Source organism: Anabrus simplex, chromosome 12, assembly GCF_040414725.1.
Source record: "Anabrus simplex isolate iqAnaSimp1 chromosome 12, ASM4041472v1, whole genome shotgun sequence".
Taxonomy (NCBI): domain Eukaryota; kingdom Metazoa; phylum Arthropoda; class Insecta; order Orthoptera; family Tettigoniidae; genus Anabrus; species Anabrus simplex.
Window position 1 is genome coordinate 8098891 of NC_090276.1, and position 24918 is coordinate 8123808.

Sequence of the window (24918 nt, forward strand, 5' to 3'; positions counted from 1 at the left end):
TTGCGGAAAGTGAACTTGCAGATCAAGCTGTAAAAAAAGTGGTAATTTTATTGCCTAGACCTTTGAAAGTAGGTACCGTATTTCTCTGAATCCAAGACGACCTTGAATGCAAGATGACCGCCACTTTTTCCTTCAAAAAAATTTAAATCAGGCTTAAAAAGTGCTTTGTAAAATCATACGAATGCCTTTCTTGTACAGTACGCATTATTAAACTGTCTTTGTCTTTGCGCCAACGCCAAACATTGGCTTTAGTCATGCCGTATTTTTTTGCGGATGCGCAATTATTCTTTATTTCCGCGGGTTTAATAACCATTAAGTTAAAATTGGCATCCTAATATCGAAGAGAACCCATTGAAAATTTGCCGGCAATACCTGTTCCATACATCTCTACAGTTCGACGATCCATCAGGAAAATATTCTTGCTGTCTATAAAACTGTTATTTTTAGTCAGCGTCAGGTACAACTGGCTGCCGCTATATGCACGTCTCGCTTGCGGGTTCGACCTTCTGCGGCTAGCGATGTATAATAAAGAGGTGGTCGTTGATTGTCAACGAGTTTTGTGTGTGCGCGCGGGGGTGAAAAGAAGCAGTGTGGTTACCGTGGTAGTTGCCAGTAATGTTCATTACTGTTAGGTCATGAATGCAAGACGACCCTTGATTTTTCACATTTGATTCTGAGAAGAAAAAGTCCTGTATTTGGAGAAATATGGTACCTGATACGTTGAACCACCTTGGTGTTGTGGGAATCTGAACTCCCAACAAGCTGAGAGCAATTAAGAGGACATCTACCCTGTGGCAATCCTATTTCCAACCTCCTCACGGAGTTCGCCGATCTCTCTGGCCTAAGACGGAGCCTCAGCCTGCAGGATGCACTCAAACTCATACTAGGTGATGACTTGACTACTGTTGATCTCGTCAGTCACTTTATGTATGACAGTGGATTAATTAAGGGTATGTAAATTTCATGCGTTCTCTTACTCAGGGAACTTATGTTTGGAGCCCTGTGGGGATATACAAAATAATATCCGCATCCGCTCCGCATCTGCACTCCCTTAATCTGCACCCGCATCCGCATTCACAAAATGGTTATCCGCGGATAAAATAAATTTTAAACTACAGTATATTACTCCCAAGGTATTGAAACGGATAGATCTGTTAACATAATACAATAGGCCTGGCACCAGAACCCCTACAGTCGCAGATTTATGAGAGATTTTCTCTTGCAACAACTACCGACGTATTGACCTTTGTTCCTTTCTTCCATTAATTGCGGGCAGGAGCCAGTTAGGCTTAGGGCAGATTTATGGCTTTATAGTTTCAAGGCTCTTTATATATCACTATTCTAGCATACCATTGTCAAGGGTCGCCTAACCACAAGCCAAAAACAAGAGTATAACTCAGTGAAAATCTAAACGTCATTATTTAGACATTATCAGCAAAATTATCCGCACTGCCATACAGTTTGTATCCGCATCCGTGCTGGGCTCTACAGTACTTATGTTTCCTTTTGATGCATTTGTGTTCTTTACAGCTTAATAAAATCATTTTTGTTTAACTTTTAAATTCATTTCCAAAATTTCTCTATTACTGTAGTCACGTCCTAGTTCGTGAACCATGGGCAACGGCTGAGTGGCCTAGTAAGTGGTCCTGAGAGTCGGGATACCAGGTGCTATGGAATGGGAGTGGGCATCTCGGACATATTCTGAGTCGTGGCCCTCCTTGTGCTTAGGCGGCTAGGACAATACAATTCACCGGTGGTCCATAACCCGTTAGAGGAGAGATCCTCACTTGGACTATGTGCAAGTAGGGCAGCATCCTGCTTCATGAATTTACCGAGCTCAGAACACTTTAAGCAAGCCTCGGGCCTGTGGGAGTAATGGAGTCTCACTCCCATTTGACAGGCGAGGGACTCCTTGAATACAACTTGGTGAACGAAATGGAATTCAATGGGGAGCTATCAATATTAATGGGGCTTATGGAAGAAAGAAGGTAGAACTGGCTGAGTCGGCAAAGAGGATACATCTGGATGTGCTAGGAGTAAGTGATATTCGGGTAAGGGGAGATAATGAGGAAGAGATAGGAGATTATAAAGTGTACTTGACGGGTGTTAGAAAGGGGAGGGCAGAGTCTGGGTTAGGGCTCTTTATCAAGAATACCATTGCACGCAACATAGTTTCTGTTAGGCACATAAATGAGCGAATGATGTGGGTAGATTTATCAGTTGCAGGAATTAGGACTAGAATTGTGTCCGTGTATTCACCATGTGAGGGTGCAGATGAGGATGAAGTGGACAAGTTTTATGAAGCATTGAGTGACAGCGTGGTCAGGGTCAACAGCAAGGATAGAATAGTGCTAATGGGCGATTTCAATGCGAGAGTTGGGAATAGAACTGAAGGATACGAAAGGGTGATTGGTAAATGTGGGGAAGATATGGAAGCTAATGGGAATGGGAAGCGTTTGCTGGACTTCTGTGCTAGTATGGGTTTAGCTGTTACGAATACATTCTTCAAGCATAAGGCTATTCACCGCTACACATGGGAGGCTAGGGGTACCAGATCCATAATAGACTATATCTTAACAGACTTTGAATTCAGGAAATCTGTTAGGAATGTACGAGTTTTTCGCGGATTTTTCAATGATACAGACCACTGTTTGATCTGTAGTGAACTAAGTATCTCTAGGCCTAGGGTAGAGAAAGTGAAATCCGTCTGCAAACGAATAAGGGTAGAAAATGTGCAGGACGAGGAAATTAGACAGAAGAACATGGATATGATTAGTGAGAAGTTTCGAACAGTGGACAGTAAGCAGGTTCAGGATATAGAAAGAGAATGTGTGGCATATGGGCATGCTGTAGTAGAAACAGCAAGAGAATACCTAGGAACGACTATGTATAAAGATGGGAAAAAGCGAACATCTTGGTGGAATGACGAAGTGAGAGCAGCCTGTAAACGTAAAAGGAAGGCTTATCAGAAATGGCTCCAAACAAGGGTTGATGCAGACAGGGAATTGTACATAGATGAAAGAAAGAGAGCAAAACATATAGTTGCATAGTTGCTGAATCCAAAAACAAGTCTTGGGAAAATCTTAGTAATAACCTGGAAAGGCTAGGTCAAGCAGCAGGGAAACCTTTCTGGACAGTAATAAAGAATCTTAGGAAGGGAGGGAAAAAGGAAATGAACAGTGTTTTGAGTAATTCAGGTGAACTCATAATAGATCCCAGGGAATCACTGGAGAGGTGGAGGGAATATTTTGAACATCTTCTCAATGTAAAAGGAAATCATCCTTGTGGTGTCGCGAACAGCCAAACTCATGAGGAGGAGGAAAATAATATTGGTGAGATTATGCTAGAGGAAGTGGAAAGGGTGGTCAATAAACTCCATTGTCATAAAGCTGCAGGAATAGATGAAATTAGACCTGAAATGGTGAAGTACAGTGGGAAGGCAGGGATGAAATGGCTTCATAGAGTAGTAAAGTTAGCATCGAGTGTTGGTAAGGTACCTTCAGATTGGACAAAAGCAGTAATTGCACCTATCCATAAGCAAGGGAACAGGAAGGATTGCAACAACTATCGAGGTATCTCATTGATTAGTATACCAGGCAAAGTATTCACTGGCATCTTGGAAGGGAGGGTGTGATCAGTAGTTGAGAGGAAGTTGGATGAAACCCAGTGTGGTTTCAGACCACAGAGAGGCTGTCAGGATCAGATTTTCAGTATGCGCCAGGTAATTGAAAAATGCTACGAGAGGAATAGGCAGTTGTGTTTATGTTTCGTAGATCTAGAGAAAGCATATGACAGGGTACCGAGGGAGAAGATGTTCGCTATACTGGGGGACTATGGAATTAAAGGTAGATTATTAAAATCAATCAAAGGTATTTATGTTGACAATTGGGCTTCAGTGAGAATTGATGGTAGAATGAGTTCTTGGTTCAGGGTACTTACAGGGGTTAGACAAGGCTGTAATCTTTCACCTTTGCTGTTTGTAGTTTACATGGATCATCTGCTGAAAGGTATAAAATGGCAGGGAGGGATTCAGTTAGGTGAAAATGTAGTAAGCAGTCTGGCCTATGCTGACGACTTGGTCTTAATGGCAGATTGTGCCGAAAGCCTGGAACTTGAAAATAGGTGCAATGAGTATGGTATGAAAATTAGCCTCTCGAAGACTAAATTGATGTCAGTAGGTAAGAAACTCAACAGAATTGAATGTCAGATTGGTGATACAAAGCTAGAACAGGTCGATAATTTCAAGTATTTAGGTTGTGTGTTCTCCCAGGATAGTAATATAGTAAGAGAGATTGAATCAAGGTGTAGTAAAGCTAATGCAGTGAGCTCGCAGTTGCGATCAGCGGTATTCTGTAAGAAGGAAGTCAGCTCCCAGACGAAACTATCTTTACATCGGTCTGTTTTCAGACCAACTTTGCTTTATGGGAGCGAAAGCTGGGTGGACTCAGGATATCTTATTCATAAGTTAGAAGTGACAGACATGAAATTAGCGAGAATGATTGCTGGTACAAACAGGTGGGAACAATGGCAGGAGGGTACTCGGAATGAGGAGATAAAGGCTAATTTAGGAATGAACTCGATGGATGAAGCTGTACGCATAAACCGGCTTCGGTGGTGGGGTCATGTGAGGCGAATGGAGGAGGATAGGTTACCTAGGAGAATAATGGACTCTGCTATGGAGGGTAAGAGAAGTAGAGGTAGACCAAGACGACGATGGTTAGACTCGGTTTCTAATGATTTAAAGAAAAGAGGTAAGGAACTAAATGAGGCCACAACACTAGTTGCAAATCGAGGATTGTGGCGACGTTTAGTAAATTCACAGAGGCTTTCAGACTGAACGCTGAAGGGCATACCATTTTCGTTGTGCAAATATTGTAAATAGGACTGATATTGAAGAAAGTGAGTGGCTGTGTCCCGAGTGTAAACAAACTGAGAGTGAGGCAGAACAACAAGAAAGAGAGACTTACGAAACTATAATTAAGATTTTAGGAGTGCTACAAGAGGACTTATGCGCTCTGAAACATGAAAATGAAAGCTTAAAGGACAGAATAAAGAAACTGGAAGATAAAGAAGACATTGGAGAAGAAAGATTGCCGTGGACGGAAGTGGTGTGTGGCCATTTTAGGCCTAATGTTAAACATATGGGGGAAACTACGTACAACTTAAAACCGGGAAAAAACTCTTTGCAGTGCCAAAATAGATTTCAGTTATTGCTGCAAGTTCCAGAAGAAGACACACCAAGTTTTCCAAATAATTTTAAAACCAGTGGTGGTAAGCTACAGAAGAAGAAAACCAACCGAAAGTCAAGATCGCCAAAGATTCATCTCTACGCAGACAGTCAAGGGCGGGGTATGGCAGAAGGCATCAAGGATGAGCTGCAGAATCCAGAGAATGAGGTTTTAGGACTAATAAAACCAGGTGCCAAAACTGAAGACGTCCTTTCAAGTTGTGATCCTATGTTAGAGAAGGACAATTATGTGGTGATTGTGAGTGGTACAAATGACATTGCTGCAAATGAAGGTGAGGAATTAATTACGACTCTCAGAGGTAAGATTTCCAAACTACCTGACTCAAAAGTAATTGTAGTAAATGTGCCACCCAGGTTTGACCTTTTAGAGGACTCATGTGTGAACAAAGCTGTACATGAAGTAAATATAAAAATCAAGAGATTAAGTAAGAGTTTTAGAAATGTCTATGTAGTAGATACTTTAGGTCTTGGCAGGCAAACGTTCACTAGACATGGGTTACATCTAAATGGTAATGGAAAAGCAACTCTCTGTAGACAAATTGCTACAATTATCAACAGAGATTTGCAAACTAATCTGTACTTAAGAAAACCCATACCACTAAACTGGCACATACAGGGAAACTTGCCAGAAAACCCAGACCCTTAAATCAAGATCTAAGTACAAGGATCTGGGTTCCAGGGAAGTTCTCAACTCATGAGTCAAACGTTACCCAATTGCAACAGTCAAGTTTTAGGGAGGAAGGAGGTCTGAGATTGCTCTTGGTAAACTGTCAGAGTGTAGTAAATAAACAATTAAAATTCGGTACATTGATGGAATCTTATGAGACGGATGTGGTGATAGGAGTGGAATCGTGGTTGAGAGAAGGGGTGGGTAATACAGAAGTATTTCCAGAAGGGTATACAGTCTATCGTAGAGACCGAGGAGATAAAAAGGGAGGAGGGGTATTTATTCTGGTGAAGGAAAATTATTGCTCGCATGAATGGTTTACTGATGAAAGGGATGAAATATTAGGGATAAAATTAGTTTGTGATAATATGAAGGAGGTGGGAATTATAGGAACATATAGGCCTGGAAGAGAGGAAAGAGACATGGAAATATTTGAGAAAATAATAGATTATACTCATAAAAACAATAATGATACGGTAATAATTGGTGGAGATCTAAACTTGCCTGAAGTTGAATGGAATGGAGCTGCAAGTGAAGCCCATGAACAGAAACTGGCAAATAAGTTAATTTGGGAGGGAGGTTTTACACAAGTAGTACAAGAACCAACTCGTCTCAATAACTTGCTAGATGTATTCTTGGTTAAACCATGGGAAATTGTTGATAAAACTGAGGTAATTGAAGGAATAGGTGACCATAAGGCTGTAATAATGGATGTAGGACTTGTACCAAAAATGCTTAATAAGAGGGTCACAAAAGACAAGAAATTATACAGAAAAACTAAAGTTGATGAATTTGGGACTTACCTTAAATCACAATTCAGTTGTTGGATAAGTGAAGGGAATAATGTGGATACACTTTGGGCTAAATTTAAAGGAATCATTTGGGAAGGAGAGAAGAGATTTGTACCTGTTAAGAAGGGTAAAATGACCTCAGACCCTGTTTATTACACAAGGGAAATAAGAAAATTAAAAAGAAAATGTAGAATAGTAAACAGGAAAATCAAAGAAGGTAGGGAGAGTAGAGAAAGTAGAAAACAGCTAATGAGGGAACTGAATAGAGTGAAAAAGGAAGCAAAAGAGAATTATATGAATGGCATTCTTCAAGAGGGTAATGACCACAAAGGGAAATGGAAAAAGCTGTATTCATATATTAGGAATCAAAAAGGAAAAGGAATCCAAATTCCTACAATGGTGGGAGAAGGGGGTGAACACTATTTAACAGATACTGAGAAAGCAAACCTCTTTAGTAGGGAATTCCGAGATTCAGTAGAAGATTGTCAGGACTTGGAAACCGTAACAGAAGATAGAGAGGGAGAGACACAGAGGGAAACAAGAAGCTTCTCATTCACAAATGAAGATATTTTCAGAGAAATCCAACTGCTTCAGCGAGGAAAAGCAGCAGGAAGTGATCAAATTACTGGGGAGGTATTAAAGACAATGGGGTGGTATATAGTGCCTTATTTAAAATTTCTCTTTGACTATGTCATAAATAATAGTGTGATACCAAAGGAATGGAAGGAATCTATAATAATACCAATTTATAAAGGAAAGGGTGATAAAAGGAAACCAGAGAACTACAGACCAATCAGCCTGACCAGTATAGTTTGTAAAATACTGGAGAGTTTAATAGCAAAGTACATCAGAGGGATATGTGATGATAAAAATTGGTTCATGAGGAGCCAGTATGGATTTAGAAAGAAATTTTCTTGCGAGGCACAACTGGTGGAATTTCAGCAGGACATATCAGATCAGGTAGATTCAGGAGGCCAGTTAGATTGCATAGCCATAGATCTTTCCAAAGCCTTTGATAGAGTGGAACATGGAATATTATTAAAGAAATTGGAGGAAATAGGACTGGATGTAAGGGTTATACGTTGGATAAGAACATTTCTAAATTCAAGGGTTCAGAAAGTCAAAGTAGGAAATAATATATCACAGGAAGAGAAAGTCTGGAAGGGAATTGCACAGGGTAGTATAATCGGTCCGTTACTTTTCTTAATATATGCAAATGATTTAGGGAACAATATAACATCGAAAATAAGATTGTATGCAGATGACATAATTGTTTATAGGGAAATAAATAACATTGAGGATTGTTCAGAATTACAAAGGGACCTTGACGGTATTCAAGAATGGGTTGAAGAAAATAATATGAAGATTAATGGAGGCAAATCAACTGTTACAACATTTACAAACAGGAGCTTTAAAACTGAATTTGAATATACTTTGGATGAGGTAGTTATCCCAAGTGCAAATACTTAGGTGTGAGATTTGAAAGTAATTTGCACTGGAAGGGTCATGTTGATGACATTGTTGGGAAAGCATACAGATCGTTACATGTCATAATGAGACTACTTAAAGGATGCAACAAAAAATTAAAAGAAAAAAGTTACTTAAGTATGGTTCGTCCATTATTGGAATATGCAAACAGTGTTTGGGATCCTCACCAAGAATACCTAATAAAAGAACTAGATGGTGTGCATAGGAAAGCAGCAAGGTTTGTAACAGGGGATTTCAGGAGAAAGAGTAATGTATCAGAAATGTTAAAGGAACTTGGGTGGGAAACTTTAAGTAAGAGAAGGGAGAAAACTAGACTTATAGGATTATATAGAGGCTATACAGGAGAAGAAGCATGGGGAGATATCCGTGAGAGGCTTCGGTTGGAAAATAATTATATTGGTAGAACTAACCACAAGTACAAAATTAGAAGGAATTTCATCCGGGAGATAGTAGGTTCGAATCCCACTATCGGCAGCCCTGAAGATGGTTTTCCGTGGTTTCCCATTTTCACACCAGGCAAATGCTGGGGCTGTACCTTAATTAAGGCCACGGCCGCTTCCTTCCACCTCCTAGGCCTTTCCTATCCCATCGTCGCCATAAGACCTATCTGAGTCGGTGCGACGTAAAGCCCCTAGCAAAAAAAAAGAAGGAATTTTAGCAGAAGCGATTGGGGTAAATTTTCTTTCATTGGGAAGGGCGTGAAGGAGTGGAACAGTTTACCAGGGGTAGTGTTTGATCCTTTTCCAAAATCTGTACAGATATTCAAGAAGAGAATAAACAACAACAGAGATAATAAATGTTAGAGTGCATTCGACCAGTGCAGGATATTGTAAATAATAAATGTGTGTGATTAAATTAATTCCATCCCCTGGTCTATGGAGTTTGGACAGCCCAAGTAGGGGACTGCCTGTAGGGGTGAAGTACAGTGGGGACTTCGAGGGCCCTGGGACCGCTACGGTAGCTGTGAAGGCCCTTCAGGAACTCTGAAAAGTGGTGGCAAAAGGGGCTCTGGTTAAGACGCAGCAGGTCGTTATGCTACTTAGGTTCCAAAATGGGTAAAATATAAATATGTAAATAAATTCAGTGTTAATTTTAATCTTATACCAGTTGTATAGTATTATTAGAAGTAATTTCACATACCGTACTGTATATGAGTTGACTATGTTTGTAAGTAGTACAGGAGATATTATAAGTAGAATTTTGTAAACAATATAAATTTATTAAGGATGATGTGTGTGTTTAATAGAAAAAATTATTAGCGTAAATTGTATAATATTGTATTCTAGGAAAATTTTCTTCGTCTCCTGTTAATTTAAAATTTAGTGCTTGACAATAATGTATTTTAGTGTACCATTTGCCACCGAGGTAGACACCTCATTTGCAAATAAAGAGATTTTGATTTGATTTGAACAGTCTATAATGATAATGTAATGTATGTATGTATGTATGTTGAATAAATAAAATAGTTTTATTTTAATTTTTGTTTCCATTTTATTTTTTCTGAGAGGATGATGACCTGCTTGTGTTTCTTCTTAAAAGAAAAATCACCACCACTATGTGAAGGCAGCAGAATAATCTTTTGATGGAGTATTCATAGATGAAGGCCTAGAATAAGAAGAGAAAAACCTGTTTCCACCACTTATATTCACCCTTTCTTGTTACAGTCCTGCATTAGGTCAGGGGTGGCGTCTTGGCTTTCTGGGAATTCTGCACCTGGAGGTGTTCAGCCAGCGACTGGAGCAGGAGTACGGCGCCCACGTTGTCCTCACTGCGCCTAGCGTCACCTACCGAGGTAACACAACTTTATTTCTGTTCTCAGATGTACCCGAGGAGAGTGAATTTCTAAAATAAAACTGGAAGTTGCAAAATCAAACGATCAGAATGTAGTTTAGGGATAGGTCATAGAGTAGGATGATTGTATGTCGGAGGCAGGAATAAAAGGACACTTGCCTGTATAATACGCCACACACACCCAGCCCCCGAGCCATTGGAATTAACCAATTAAGATTAAAATCCCCGACCCGGACGGGAATCGAACCCGGGATCCTCTGAACCGAAGGCCAGGACGCTGACCATTCAGCCAACAAATCGGACACGAGTGACATAGGCTGTACTTTGTATTTCTGCTGACACACAAAGAACAACCAATGCAAGATCTAAGCGAGGATTCCCATATGTACTCAAAAATAAGACTCCCCCCACTGATTGTAAGACCCACGAGTTGTGAGGACAAAGATTACAAAAATAAATATACGTGCAAATGTTATACCCGTAAATTTAGTTACTGGAGAGGTTGTATATCCGAGAAAAACATTTCTTCAGAATTCTGTTGCTACTGTTGACCAATGACAAATTTTCCCCTTTCAGTTGTTTGCAAAAGAATATCCTTAGCTAGGAGGGGCTGGGAATTTGACTTTGCACAGTAGTATGTTCTACCTTTCTGCCTGCTGCCTGCTTTCATTTTTACTAGTAAAGCAAGTTCTACAAGGTGGAACTACAGCATCTTCATTTGGATGAGCAGTTTTTTTTATTTTACCATGTTTTTCAGTGTTATTGGTAAAATGAATTCACCAAAGAGTTTCATGTGGAGTTTAAGCTAGACGTTGTGGAGTTCACCAGAAAGAATGGTGCACGCAAGCTGAGAGTATTCAGTAAAACTGAACGTGGTTCATTACTGGAGAAATCAAGGAGATAAAGTGAAGGTCATACAAATAACATTATTTTAATAATCCAAAATACCAGTTTGTAAGATCCTTTGCAAATGTGAGATCCCCTGCACCAATTAGGGACTAAAAGTTGCATTCAGAAAAGGGGTCTTATTTTTTAGTAAATAAGGTATTTTTCTCCTTCAATTCCATATCAAACATGTCAAAAATTAGGGTGCATGATATAAGTGATGGAGAGAAATACGCATGTAAATATGGTGTTTAATGAATTAGTTTACCATCTTAATATTGTTCTCTGTCTTTTTTTAGTTAAAATATTTGGAGCGAAGAATATTCAGAAATACGGCAGCTCTGAGATCTCCATCTCTAACCCAGCTAATTTCCCTGACCCCTGCATCGTGAGCGAGTTCCTGGAGCCGATGGTTAAGGGAACCATCATCACGCCAGGTGAGGCAACTCTTTCCCATGATCCTTCACAGTTCTAACTTTGCAAATTTGAAACTTTGGGACTTGTAAGAACTTTGGCTCTGCTACAGGAGTATAGTTAGAATTTTTTGGATAAAATGTATCCTTTTTGTAGACATCATATGGGCTTATACCGTTTCAAGAAAACAACGTGAAACTCTTTACGTTTCGCAGAGAACTTTGCTCCCTGTCTTCAGAAGAAAATCTCGACTGTTCACGAGGAAGTCTTCTACAATAATGAGGGTTTGCATTACTGTTGGAGCTGTAGTGGTATGCTCATTTGTCACCAGGTGGCTCGCTGTATGCTGGCACAGTGCTCCAAGGGGGAATTGATGACGATATTAAGCTCCAATTAAGATGTTCTATAGCATTGTGTGTGCGTGAGAAGTGGCATAGATGAATCAGGGACGAATGTGGTGGAAGAAAACATAGAAACTACTTTTTATTTTAAGTGTTTGCCTAATAATCAGATGTGCTGTATGTTCAAGAGGTTTGTAATAGAATTTTTTATACAAAATGACTAAGAATGTCACTTTTAACCCATTTCCATACTTTAACGGACACTTCCGTCCTGGTGCACGGAACTTTTATAAGTTCATTATCACTGTTAGCTGGACGGAGAGATTTATTCTGTTTGTTTTGCAGCCTACGCAACAGATGTCAGATGATACCTGAAGCTATTTTCTCTGTGTAAATAGTAACTCTGAGTTAAATAAAAAGCACCTCATTTTGCCGCTAGTTGTAAACAATCATGGCGGCAACCGGGCTCGGCATAGATGAAGTTATTCGTAACTGACTTGAAAATAGTCATGTTGAAAGTCGAAATGATTCTCTGGAGAGTGAAAATACTCCTTCTTCAACTGACAGTGATAAAAGTGATTCCGATTTCAGTTCCAAGGTGATAGTGCCAATAGAAACAACGGGACAAAACCAGAATGCAACTGGAGTGAGTGAGAACTCTAGTAATGCCCTTTGGAATTGGGATCTTGTTGACAATAATCCTGTTTCTGTAATATGCAAATCAGTTTCTGAAATTCACTCTATAGTGTGGAGGAGGTTGGGGAATAATCCAAAAGAAATGGAAGTAGTGAATGAATTTCTTCCAACCCGGAAGTTCAGGGATCACGTTACAAAGGAAACCAATGCCTATGCCTCTGCATTTCTTGCTAATTTATCAGCTTTACTTGAAAGCAGTAATACTTACGAACAAAAACATTGGTTTTCTATTACTCTAGATGAGCTAAAAGCTCACTTTGCTCTGTGTATTCTTATGTCGCAGACAAGAAAAGCCTGCAATGCAAGATAACTGATCGAAAACTAGAGTAATAGAAACTCCCATATTTAGTGAAACCATGAAGTTCAAGCGTTTTGTTTCTATAAAAATTCTTGCATTTTAGTACGGACTCCGCCAAATCAGAGCACGACAAACTAAACAAGGTTAGACCTGGTATAGATGTACTTTCGAACAAATTCAAGTTTGTGTATACTCCAGGAGAAAATATATGCAACCGAGCTCGATAGCTGCAGTCGCTTAAATGCGGCCAGTATCCAGTATTCGGGAGATAGTAGGTTCGAATCCCACTGTCGGCAGCCCTGAAAATGGTTTTCCGTGGTTTCCCATTTTCACACTAGGCAAATGCTGGGGCTGTACCTCAATTAAGGCCACGGCCGCTTCCTTCCCACTCCTAACTCCTTCCTGTCCCATCGTTGCCGTAAGACATATCTGTGTCAGTGCGTCGTAAAGCAACTAGCAAAAAAAAAATATATATATATATGCATTGACGAATCGATGATGAAATTCAAAGGTAGACCGTCGTTCATTCAATATAATCCATTCAAGAGAGCAAGATGTACAAAGTTTGCTCTTCAGAGAATGGCTATTGCTGGAATTTCAAAATATATACTGGGAAGGTTTATGAGGGAGGACCTACCTACTGTATGCGCACTTTTTAGTGATAGATTTTTGTACTCGGTGAGGAGTAAGAAGGGAGCACTGCCGGTTCCCGTAAATACTGCCAACTGAATGGAAATGAAATCTGAATTGAATCGATAATATGATCGATCGATATGAATTTTCGAAACCTTTATTATCTTAACGCCAACAACTGTGTCACACACACAATATATAATACTATATAATATTTCCCGATGCGAAACGTGTTCCTAGCATGAATTATATAGTTTGGCTTTGCTGTGTAAACAACAACAGTACGAGTACGTAAAGTGTACGCCAGATGTCGCACAGCGATGATAAGCGATTCTTAGTTTGTGTTTCATAGGTTGCCAATATGAATCTCGAAAGATAACCGAAGTCGACCGATTCAGCACTAGGGTGTAAATCTATCGCTAAAAAGTGCGCAGATAGTACAATGATTTATTAGTTAGTGGGAGAATTATTGACATGTGTAAGGATCTTATTGGTGTCTGGAGAACTTTATACATGGATAACTAGTACATTTCACTGTCTTTGTTCAGGATTCTCCTGGAACATAACACACATGCTATTGGCACGGTTAGGGCAAACAGAAAACAGCATATGCTTCATAAGTTCAAGGAAATACAGCTGAAAACGTGTGAACTTACTTTTGATTCAGCGAACAAAATCTTAGCCGTAAAATGGGTTGACAAAAAGCCTGTACGCTTTTTTTAAACTCAGCACGATAGACCAGATTTTGTAACAGTCCAATCAAAAAAGAGGAAAGGAGAAGCTGAAACCCAAACTGGCAGTCAATTATAATGGTGGAATGGGTGAGGTCGATTCTCATGATCAGTGACTGGCGTCTTTCCCACTCACGAGGAAGTATGTAAAAGGCTATGAACAGATGTACTTCTACCTCCTTGATATGGCATTATTGAATTCCTTTCTCATTTGGCAAATTTTCTACCCAGCAATGAAGAATATATTCTTCACAGCATTCTGCATGAATGTTGCAGAATGGTACTTACAAGGTACTCAAATATCGCAGTATCCCTGCAGAGGCTGTCCCCACACTGGTACCACCCCCTTGAAACTTCAGACTCAACATTCTGGGCACTTCTCATCCAAAATTGCAGAGAAGAAATTAGTGCCATCCAAGCGATGCAAAGTGTGTTACGCACAGGGTGTAAGGAAGGAACCCTCTTTTCAATGCATCAAATGCATGTTTGCCCTCCATGTTGATACCTGTTTCTTGCTGTACCATACAAAAAATGATTTATCCTAAGCATGAAAACGTGATAAAACTTGGAAAATGTTATCGTGTGCGTCTTCAAGTTCCCTGTATGTGATTAGTCTCATTTATGTTAAAGTGACTGAAAAATAAATGGTATGTAAGGGAATATATAAGGGTTAAAAATACATTTATGAAAGGAAAGTATTAAAATAATTGATTCATTTTTTTTTCGTTATTTGTTTTACATCGCACCGACACAGATAGGTCTTATGGCGATGATGGGATAGGAAAGGCCTAGGAATGGGAAGGAAGTGTCCGTGTCCTTAATTAAGTTACAGCCTGGTGCGAAAATGGGAAACCACGAAAGGTCATCTTTAGAGCTGCCGACAGTGGGGTTCGAACCCACTATCTCCCGTATGCGAGCTCACAGCTGCGCGCTCCTAACCGCACGGCCAACTCGCCCAGTATTGATTAGTTTAATCTCATTCTTGAGTAAATTCAATCTTAAGAGTATCCAGGCATTTTGTATAATTATTTATTTACACTGTTTATGCCCACATTGGAGCACCAAAATCAACCTTATACAATAAAATCTTCAGAAAATAAGTACATCAAAAAATAAGTTCATTGATCAGGTAATCAACCTAATAATAATAATAATAATAATACTCATTCACTCACTCCGTAGGCTTCTGTGGGACGTGAAGTTCCTGTGCCGATCTCACAATCCTCTTCTATCCTTTTCAATCTTGAGCCTGCTCTTCCCAGTTATCAATTTGGAGGGTCTGGCATACCTTTTTGATCTCCTTCTTCCAGGTGCTTCGGGGTCTTCCTGAAGGTCTTTTCCCGTTAAGAGATCCCTTGTATAGGTCTACTGGTGCTCTGTTATCCTGCATCCTCAGTACATGTCCAGCCTGGCCCAGTCTGTTGGATTCTATCACACCCATTGTAGTGTGTTGTTGAGAGAGGGTGTAAATCTCATAATTACATTTTTTCTGCCAGCTTTGAGAGATAGGATCAAACTATGGGCTAGATATTTTTCTATAAACTTTATTCTCAAAGACTTGCAACTGCTGTTGCTCTTTCTTGGTTATACTCCATGTCTCGGAACCATACAAAAGTACTGGTCAAATGATTGTATTGTAGATAATCATTTTTGCATTCCTTGTTAAAAACTTGGAGACTAATGTAGGGCTCATAGAGTAAAATGCCTTATTTGCATTCTTAATTCTAGCTTGTATGTTTCCGTTGCCTTCGGTTTTGCTCATCGATTAATACACCAAGGAATTTAAACTCCTCTACTGTTTTAAATACATATTTCCCAATCTTCAAATGCAGTCTGTCAACCTCCTCATGATTCGGTCTCTGTACAACCATGTAATGTGTCTTTTTATCATTCACCCATAAGCCAACTTTGGCTGCCATTTCCTCTAGTTTCACAAATAACTGCCTAATTTCTAATTCATTGCGGCCAATAAGAACAATATCATCCGCATATGCAAGGACTTTATGTTGTCTCCCCAATATGATGCCAGCAGGTACAAGAGCTAATTTCCTGATAATCTTCTCCAGTTCAGTGTTGAATACTACTACTACTACTACTACTACTACTACTACTACTACTACTACTACTACTACTACTACTACTACTACTACTACTACTACTACTACTACTACTACTACTACTACTACTACTACTACTACTACTACTACTACTACTACTACTACTACTACTACTACTACTACTACTACTACTACTACTACTACTACTACTACTACTACTACTACTACTACTACTACTACTACTACTACTACTACTACTACTACTACTACTACTACTACTACTACTACTACTACTACTACTACTACTACTACTACTACTACTACTACTACTACTACTACTACTACTACTACTACTACTACTACTACTACTACTACTACTACTACTACTACTACTACTACTACTACTACTACTACTACTACTACTACTACTACTACTACTACTACTAGTTCCGAGATCTCTGTGGAACAGCAGAGGTGAAAGAAGGTGCGGGCTGGAATAGGTCTCAACTACAGAATTAAAGTTAATTTAAAACTTTAACAAAGGTTATATTTTCTTTTCAAAATCAACAAATAACAGATAACAACATTCAACAATTTCCACTAGGTGAAATAACAACGAAAGGCAGGTACAAAATAATTTTTCCCATTCAGGGTTTTTTTTACCAGGTTTTGGGCTTCGAGCCCCACAATCACAATCCTTGAGCGATTAGCCCAACTTTTCCAAGGTACAAAAATGAACAAAGGGGCAGAAAGCCCCATGATGCCAAGGAACACTTGCTCCTAATTACAATGTTAAGGAGAAGAGCAGACCCGCTCTCAATTTTACAAGCTTATCAAAGGTTACAACAAACTTCACTTCTATCTGCCCTTAAGGCACACAAGGAAACAGGGGTAATTACTACCTAACCTACGGGGCCTTCGCATGAAGAAAACAAAACATTAAGTTAAGTTATTGGCCCAAAGCAAAGGGGATGGAGGCGTAAATTTGCACTCCTAACTCTACATATTAAAACCTAGGTGGCTCTAGGCCGATATACATTGGCTAGTCCCAAGCTAAGGAGGTGACTCGTCTGAAAGATTTAAACACTTTAAGGAAGAGTAGAAACGGTTAGAAAAGCGTAGTCACCTCAATTTCAAAATGAAGGGGAGTTCGAGAGGGTGAAGCACTCTCTATCCCCGAATTACAGTTCAAGAAATAGTAGTTTTTACATAGACAGAAAAAGGGATTTACATTTTAAGGAGATGGATTACGTATTAAAGGTTTTGAACCTTCTCCGAGAGTTAAACTGCTGAGCTAGCGAAAAAAATAAAGAAGTTAAAAGGCCATTACCTTGTAGAAGAGTCGCTGCCCGAAGAACGAGGCGCTTCCCGCCCCCTGCTACATATTCACACACACAGAGTAGATGTTATACTAGTGGTCCTGAGACAAGAGAATCAGCAGTTTTTATACCCTCGTGGAAAATTCGAGACCTTTCAAGAATGAGTAGACACACCCACCCGACTTTATTGGTAGACTAAGCATTACACATGGAAATTTGAAGAAGAAAGCTATGATTGGTGGAAAATTAATTACAGAATTTCGGGATTGGCTGAGTTCAAAACTGGCGGAAAGAAAGGATTAATATTGCCAACCCACAAACCACAGAACAAAATTTAGTAGAGGCAAAACTTAAGCATACAAAATTTCTGCAAGGGAGTTCATTCCATTGCACCAGAGTGCGTTATCATAGTTTTTGGTAGAGACATCTGTTAGAGAATGTCCAAACTTCTGGATACGGAGCAAACAAACACAAATCGAAATAGACACAGTTCAGAACACTTCAAAATTACAAAATTTACAGTAGTGACATCTTCTGAATAACCGTTGAGTTAATACAGATTTTCAAGTTCAGAGTTTCTCCTGTAGAGGAGTTTCAATTGGCGCAAGATTTGAACTCGCGTCGCGGAGGTGTACCGCCCGATACAATAATAATAATAATAATAATAATAATAATAAAAAGAGAAGGTTATCATTTCTCGGACATTTGTACAGAATGGACCAAACCAGACTAACCAAAAAGTTGTTTGACTACCTGTAAAACAAGAAGACGACGACGGCATGGATTAAGGAAGTTCGTAAAAATCTAGAGAAGTCCAACATCCAGCAAGTTCAGATGTAATAATAATAATGCTATAGGCATTTTTTGATTTTCGGAGACACCAAGGTGCCGGAATTTGGTCCCTCAGGAGTTCTTTTACGTGCCAGTAAATCTACCGACACGAGGCTATCGTATTGGAGCACCTTCAAATACCACCGGACTGAGCCAGGATCGAACCTGCCAAGTTGGGTTCAGAAGGCCAGCGCCTCAACCATCTGATGGTTATGAATTTCATGTTTTTGGTCCGTATTGAACAATATATAAGTAATAATAATAATAACTTAAATGTTTCCACCTTTTCAATACAATATATTCACAAAATTACAAAATTATACGGTACTAGTTTCGACCCATCTAGGGGTCATCATCAGCCTAGATGGGTCGAAACTAGTACCGTATAATTTTGTAATTTTGTGAATATATTGTATTGAAAAGGTGGAAACATTTAAGTTATTATTATTATTACTTCAACCATCTGAGCCGCTCAGCCTGGCTGGTTCAGATGTTAGAGATTTTGGACCATGATTCAAAATTTGGAAGGGTTTTAAGTTGAAAGAACTGCAAAGATGGGAAGAACCTGGACAGATGAACAGAAGAAACAGCAGAGCTCCCATATGAAGGAGTACTGGAAGAAGAGGAAACTTCAGGCAAAAGAAAAAAATGAAATTTTAGCATGATCCTAAGTGGTCAATTCGCAAATTAAAAAAAATAATAATAATAATACTATTAAAAAAATGCCTTGCGTGATTCTGAGCTAATTATGAAAGTAAATTGATTTGTCATAAACCCTAAATACATGTGACTCTATTGAAGGTCTTCAGTGGATTAAGATATAGTCTGAACATCACAACCCCAAAAACTAGGTTCACGGTGTTTAGTAGAAGCAACCCTGAAGTTGTCTCCATTTCATTAAATAATCAGAACATTATACGAGTAAGTTCAATTCATATACCTTGGTAGCACCATAACAGACAATCTGGACCCTGAAAAAGAGATCAGACGCAGTATTGAGATTTCCAGATCTTTCCAAAAGATGAGGTCATTCTTTTGTGGTGAGAATCTAAACCTCAAACTCTGGCAAAAGCTGTTTGGATGTTACGCCTGGTCAACACTGCTTTATGGACTGTCAAAGCTTCCTCCATGAACAGGTTAGAGGCCTTTGAAATGTGGTTACGTGGGAGAATGCTCAGAATAGTCTGGACGGATTTTGTGCCAATTCATGAAGTGTTAAGGACAGATAGAACTGAGCGTGAGCTGGCGAACATAATCAAAGCCAGGGAAATTGTTTATTTAGGGCATATTCTACGAGGTTCGCTAATCAGCCATTCATTCATTTATTCATTCAATCAGGGTAAGAAAAGTAGAGGGAGACCAAGACTACGAAGGCTAGGCTCGGTTTCTAATGATCTAAAGATACGAGGTGTGGAATTAAGGGAGGCCATAGAGCTCATTACAAATAGAGGATTGTGGAGGTGTTTAGTAAATCCACAGAGGCTTGCAGACTGAACGTTGAATGGCATAACAATCATGTCATTCATTCATACATTTTAATGGTCGTGTCATCTGTGAACTATGTTTATACAATCTACCTGCCCTACTGTCATGCAAACTAATGCTCTTAACTTTGCATTCTCGCTAAGACTTTTACTTCTCCTTTATTTCTCTCTTGCCGAAATGTTCCGTGGTCTGGCAAGTTGCTTTTCAGGTGTATCCCTCATTCCTGCAATCTTTTTCCTAAACGTTGCTCTGTCCTGTGTCTCTACCTCTTCAACACGCACTTCTTCTCTGTCTTTGTGCATCTGTGTGACTACTTAGATTGAATTTTTCATTTTTCTTGATTCAGGTTAGCAACCCGTCGGAAAGTATTGGGCCATGTGTCCCGTTACGGTCTTGCAGTTTTCTTTTTGCAGGACTTGAAAGCAATCAAATGTCCTTCCGACAGGTTGCTAGCCTGAAGGAAGTAAGGTCATTGGTGGGGCTGCCACCTCTCAGCTAATGGACTAGCTGAAATTACAGCATTTCCTCCGTAATTGATGTAACGGTTATACCGCCATGACTCAGTCGACAGTGCCTTGTCTGTGGGAACAGGTTTGTTCATCTCGGGAAGGTGAGGTTGGCATTTGGGCAGGAGCAGTTATGTCATCATCATTATGATCATCATTCTTCCAAGTATTGGGCCATGTGGCCCGTTACGGTCTTGCATTTTCATTCCATCGCTTCATTGGACGTCCTATAGATCTCTGTCCTCTTGGTTGATAGCGTAGGATCTCCTTTGTTAGTCTTCCAGATTCGATCCTTTGAATGTGACGTTTCCAGTTTTCTTGGTATCATAGATGTAATTGATTACTGGTTTCACATTCAGTCCCTTAAGCACATCTTCATTTCTTATACGATCCCATTTTGTATAGCTTGCTGTTTTGCGCATGAACGTCATTTCACGTGCTGTAATTCTGGAAATGTCTTGAGTTCTTATTGTCCATGCCTCACTGCCGTAGCAAAGGGATGGTCTGGCTGAAGTGTTATAAAGACATAAGCGAGTGTGTTTTTGGACAAGATATGGCTTCAGGATGTGATTTATAATTCCTGTTGTTCTGGTAAATTTGGTTATTTTTGCAGAGATATTATTATTATTATTATTATTATTATTATTATTATTATTATTATTATTATTATTATTATTATTATTATTAAAGTGAATATGGTGTGTTTTAAATCTGTTTTAATAGATTTTAGTAGTGTTTATAACCTTTCTGCTCTCTAGATGTGTATCTTGGCCAAGTGATGACGCTGTGCATGGACCGACGTGGCGTTCAGACATCGGCCACCAACATCGACAACAGCCGTGTGATGATGACATTCAAGTTACCGCTTAACGAAATACTCGTGGATTTTCACGACCACCTCAAATCTCTGTCTTCAGGATATGCAAGCTTCGATTATGAAGATGACGGCTATGTTCCTTCCAACCTGGTCAAAGTAAGTTGCCATTTGTTACCTATTCGGCAAGGGTGTTTGCTACGCAGCTTGGGTCATGTAGCTGCAAGCTGGCATTCGAGAAATGCTGGGTTCAGATTTCACCATTGGCAACCCTCAAGGGGATTTTCCATGGTTTCCCATTTTCACACAAGACAAATGCTGGGACTGTACCTTACTAAAAACCACATTCACTTCCTTCCCATTTCTATCCCTCTCCTGTCAGTGCATCGTTGATAACCTTGAATGTGTTAGTGTGACATTTTACCACTATCTAAAAAAAAAAAAAAGGAAAAACATTGCCTGTTAAATTGTTTACGCTTTAGTACGTAACCGGGCGTTATGAGTAAACTCATATACCAGTAGTTGTTATTATTAGCGTATGGCAGCGTACACAAAACAATACAAAGATTAAATATACATGAACAGTAAGCACAAACTGTTATATACATAATTACAAAATATACACATTATAACACTGAAAACAATAATGCAAGCAAAAGGGTTGAAAGAGTTTGATCTAAATTCTCTAGCCATTGTATGGCCTCAGCAGAAGCCAAAACAAAGTCCTGGCTGGATCCTGCGAATGCCCTTCCAATGCATTCGGTGACAATATGGTTGATAGTCTGCTTAACTGCACCCTAGTCACAGGCTGGAGAAGATCTCATACCCCATTTAAACATCATTGATCCACATCTCCCGTGGTTAGTACAGACTCTGTTGAAGGCTACCCATGTCTTGCGGGGCAAATCAAAGCCAGCTGGAAGGTTCTTATAATTGAACAATGTCTGCCATTGAGTCAGAGCTACGCTGTTCCCAATAGTTGTTGCTTATGTTGATTACTGGTTTCACATTCAGTCCCTTAAGCACATCTTCATTTCTTATACTATCCCATTTTGGTGGTCTGGCATTTGTTGCTTATGTAGGTAATGGTGAGTTGACTCCTCCAGAGAACACTGTAATGGGCGGAATGACTTAACACTTTGCAGTGTATTGTCGAAAGTTGTTTGGTGATCATTTTACTGAGCCCTACCCTTCTCGTAGATCCCGTAGCCAAGATATTCTCCTTCTTCCCCTACTTCTCCTTCCTTCAATTTTACCTTGTAAGATAAGCTGAAGGAGTCTGTATTTATCGTTTCGAATGAAATGGCCAAAGAACTCAAGTTTCCTCTTTTTTGATGTTGTGCATGACCTATAGTTCTTTGTATAAGCGTTATACAGTAATACTTCAGTGTTACGTATTCTGTCAACCCATGATATCCTGAGCAAGCGTCGGTAGCGCCGCATCTCATAAGATCAAAGTTTTTTGGTGGTGTTCTCTGTTAGGGTCCAAGTCTCAGCACCATAAAGTAAGACAGAAAATACATAACACCGAAGTAAACAGAGACGGAGATTGATCTTAAAGTACCTGTTAAAGAGAAGTTTGCTCATTCTCTTGAATGCAATCCTTGCCTGTTCAAACCGGGACCTAATTTCAACAGGATTGTTCGAGGTGTGATCAAGTGCGCTCCAGTGATGTGCCAGCTGTTGTCAAGTTAACAGGTGAATGACATGTTTGCTTATGACCATTGCTTTGATCTTTCTTGTGTTTAAACGCAGACCTGCTGCAGCACTGTGTTCAACCACACAGGTTAGTAATGTTTGCAGATCTTCAGCACTTGTTGCGAGCAGAACAATATCATCTGCATATCGTTGATTATTTATTGTGATTCCATTAGCAATGATGCCCTCCTGTTTTCCTTCTAGATCTTCAGAAAATACCCTTTCAGAGCAAATATTGAAGAGGCAACAGATATTGGTCCAGTGGAAAGAGTAACGAAATTCAAATATCTGGGAGAAATAATTCAAGAAAATGGTGTAGACAAATCTGCAGTAGAAGAAAGGGTACACACAATGGAAAGAGTATATTGTATCACAAAGAATTTTTATAACAAAAAGTGTCTATCAAAAAAATCTTAAAATAAGGCACTACAGTACAGTTCTGAAACCGGAATGCCTATATGCAAGTGAATGCCTGGTACTAAACTATAGATTAGACAAATTTGAGGTACTAGAAAGGAGAATCATGAGAAAAATCTTAGGCCCTGTGAAAACAACAGAAGTATGGAAATTAAGATCTAATGATGAAATATACAGGAACATAGAAAACATAACACAAAACCATAAGAGAAAGGAGATAGCAATTTTTTGGACATATTTACAGAATGGATGATTCCAGATTAACAAAAAGTATTTTCAGGTAGGTACCTTTGGGACAAAAAGGCAAGAACTAGCTGGATTCAAGAAGTAAAGAAAGATTTAGAAAGAAATTATACAGGAGAAGAAGAAACTATGGACAGAGAGATTTTTAGAAATAGAGTAGTAAGTTTGTAAGGATTCAAAGGAAGATTGAACAAGAAGCCTTGGTGCGAAGTGGTCCGAGGACAGAAAGAAACAGCATAGTGAAAGTATGAAAGAATACTGGAAGGAATAGAAGAGAAAACAACAAAGTATGAAGAATGGAATTGAAATTGGCACGTGGTCCTTAGCAGGCCTCATCGGAGAGAAGAGGAGGAGGAGTGGAGATAGAACACAGCCTTGTGTCATTCCTTGCTGTATTTCAATAGGGCAGGTGTTTTTGCTGTCAGCCTGAACTGATGCGGTCTGATTCCAATACAGGTTGGCAATAATTCGGATATCTCTGCCATCCTTGACGATATCATGTAGGATATAAACTTGTTAATGACTGTGAACTGGTGTTGTTATGAATAAGTAGTCCTCAAGATGGAAAGGTATCACGAACATCCTGATGCTGATGATGAAACTGAAACACATTGAAATATTTTATTCATCCTCCTTCCCCTTATCCAGCTCCTGCCAGGTTGGGACATTTATGGCACTTCTCCACCTTCCTTTCTCCTTCCATCATTTTATCCCAGTCCAGATTTCTTCTTCTTGCACTCCTTTTTAATCTATCCACCTTGTTCTAGGTCTCCCTGTTGCTCTCTTCTCCTCAAACTTCATCTCAATCATCTGTTTTGGTATTCTTTTCTCTTCTATCCTCTTTACATGGCCAAACCATCTTATTTTATTGCTATCAATTCTCTTATTTAAGTTTTCTATTCTGACTTCCTTTCTAACTTCTTTGTTTCTCACCCTGATTTTCCTTACCTTTCCTATCATATTTCTCAGGTATTTCATTTCGCTGTCTTCATTTCTCCTCTCCTCCCTACTTGTTGCTGTCCAGGTCTCAATACGGGTGCATAATAATACATTTTGTACATTATCTCTTTACACTTAATTATTCCAGACAAGGTTTCTTACACTCTGGTAGAATGCCCTGTTGCACCCTCTTGCTGATCTCTATGTCCAGCCTTGTATTCCGCATTAACACGTTCAGTGCGGATCACGTGTTAGGCGCGTGGCACTGATTTATAAGCATATGCGGAGAATGAGCCTAGCGCATCATGGGACGGGTGCTGGGAAACGTGATTTACAGGCTTCCCGCATATCGTGTAAGTCCAATCTACCAGGAGGTTTATCCGTAGCCAAATTTGCACATGCATATTCCATTTCCCGCGTATTTCCTCTTCGCAGTTTTCGTCATACGTCGTCATTCTTTTTTGATCTTTGAGCAGCAAGAAAACTTCAATGCGAGGTAAGCCACTGAATATTTTGTTTATTATTACTTCAAAAGAATTTACGAGCGATTCTGCTTTTGAAATAAATTCGACTACTGCAATAAGTTCAGCCAGAGGACTGAACTTGTAATTGTCATTTATTCTTCC

General features: G+C 39.4%; 1 protein-coding gene across 2 annotated transcripts in view; it reads left to right on the forward strand.

Annotated features, from left to right (window-relative positions):
- Positions 1 to 24918, forward strand: part of waw (Translation factor waclaw) — a 50978-nt gene that overhangs the window by 9120 nt on the left and 16940 nt on the right. For both annotated transcript variants that reach the window (XM_067156140.2, XM_068229849.1), the window contains exons 5-7: positions 9859 to 9986; positions 11170 to 11307; positions 20940 to 21154. In XM_067156140.2, the coding sequence (XP_067012241.2) occupies positions 9859 to 9986; positions 11170 to 11307; positions 20940 to 21154 (481 nt within the window). The remainder of the gene's footprint in view (positions 1 to 9858; positions 9987 to 11169; positions 11308 to 20939; positions 21155 to 24918) is intronic.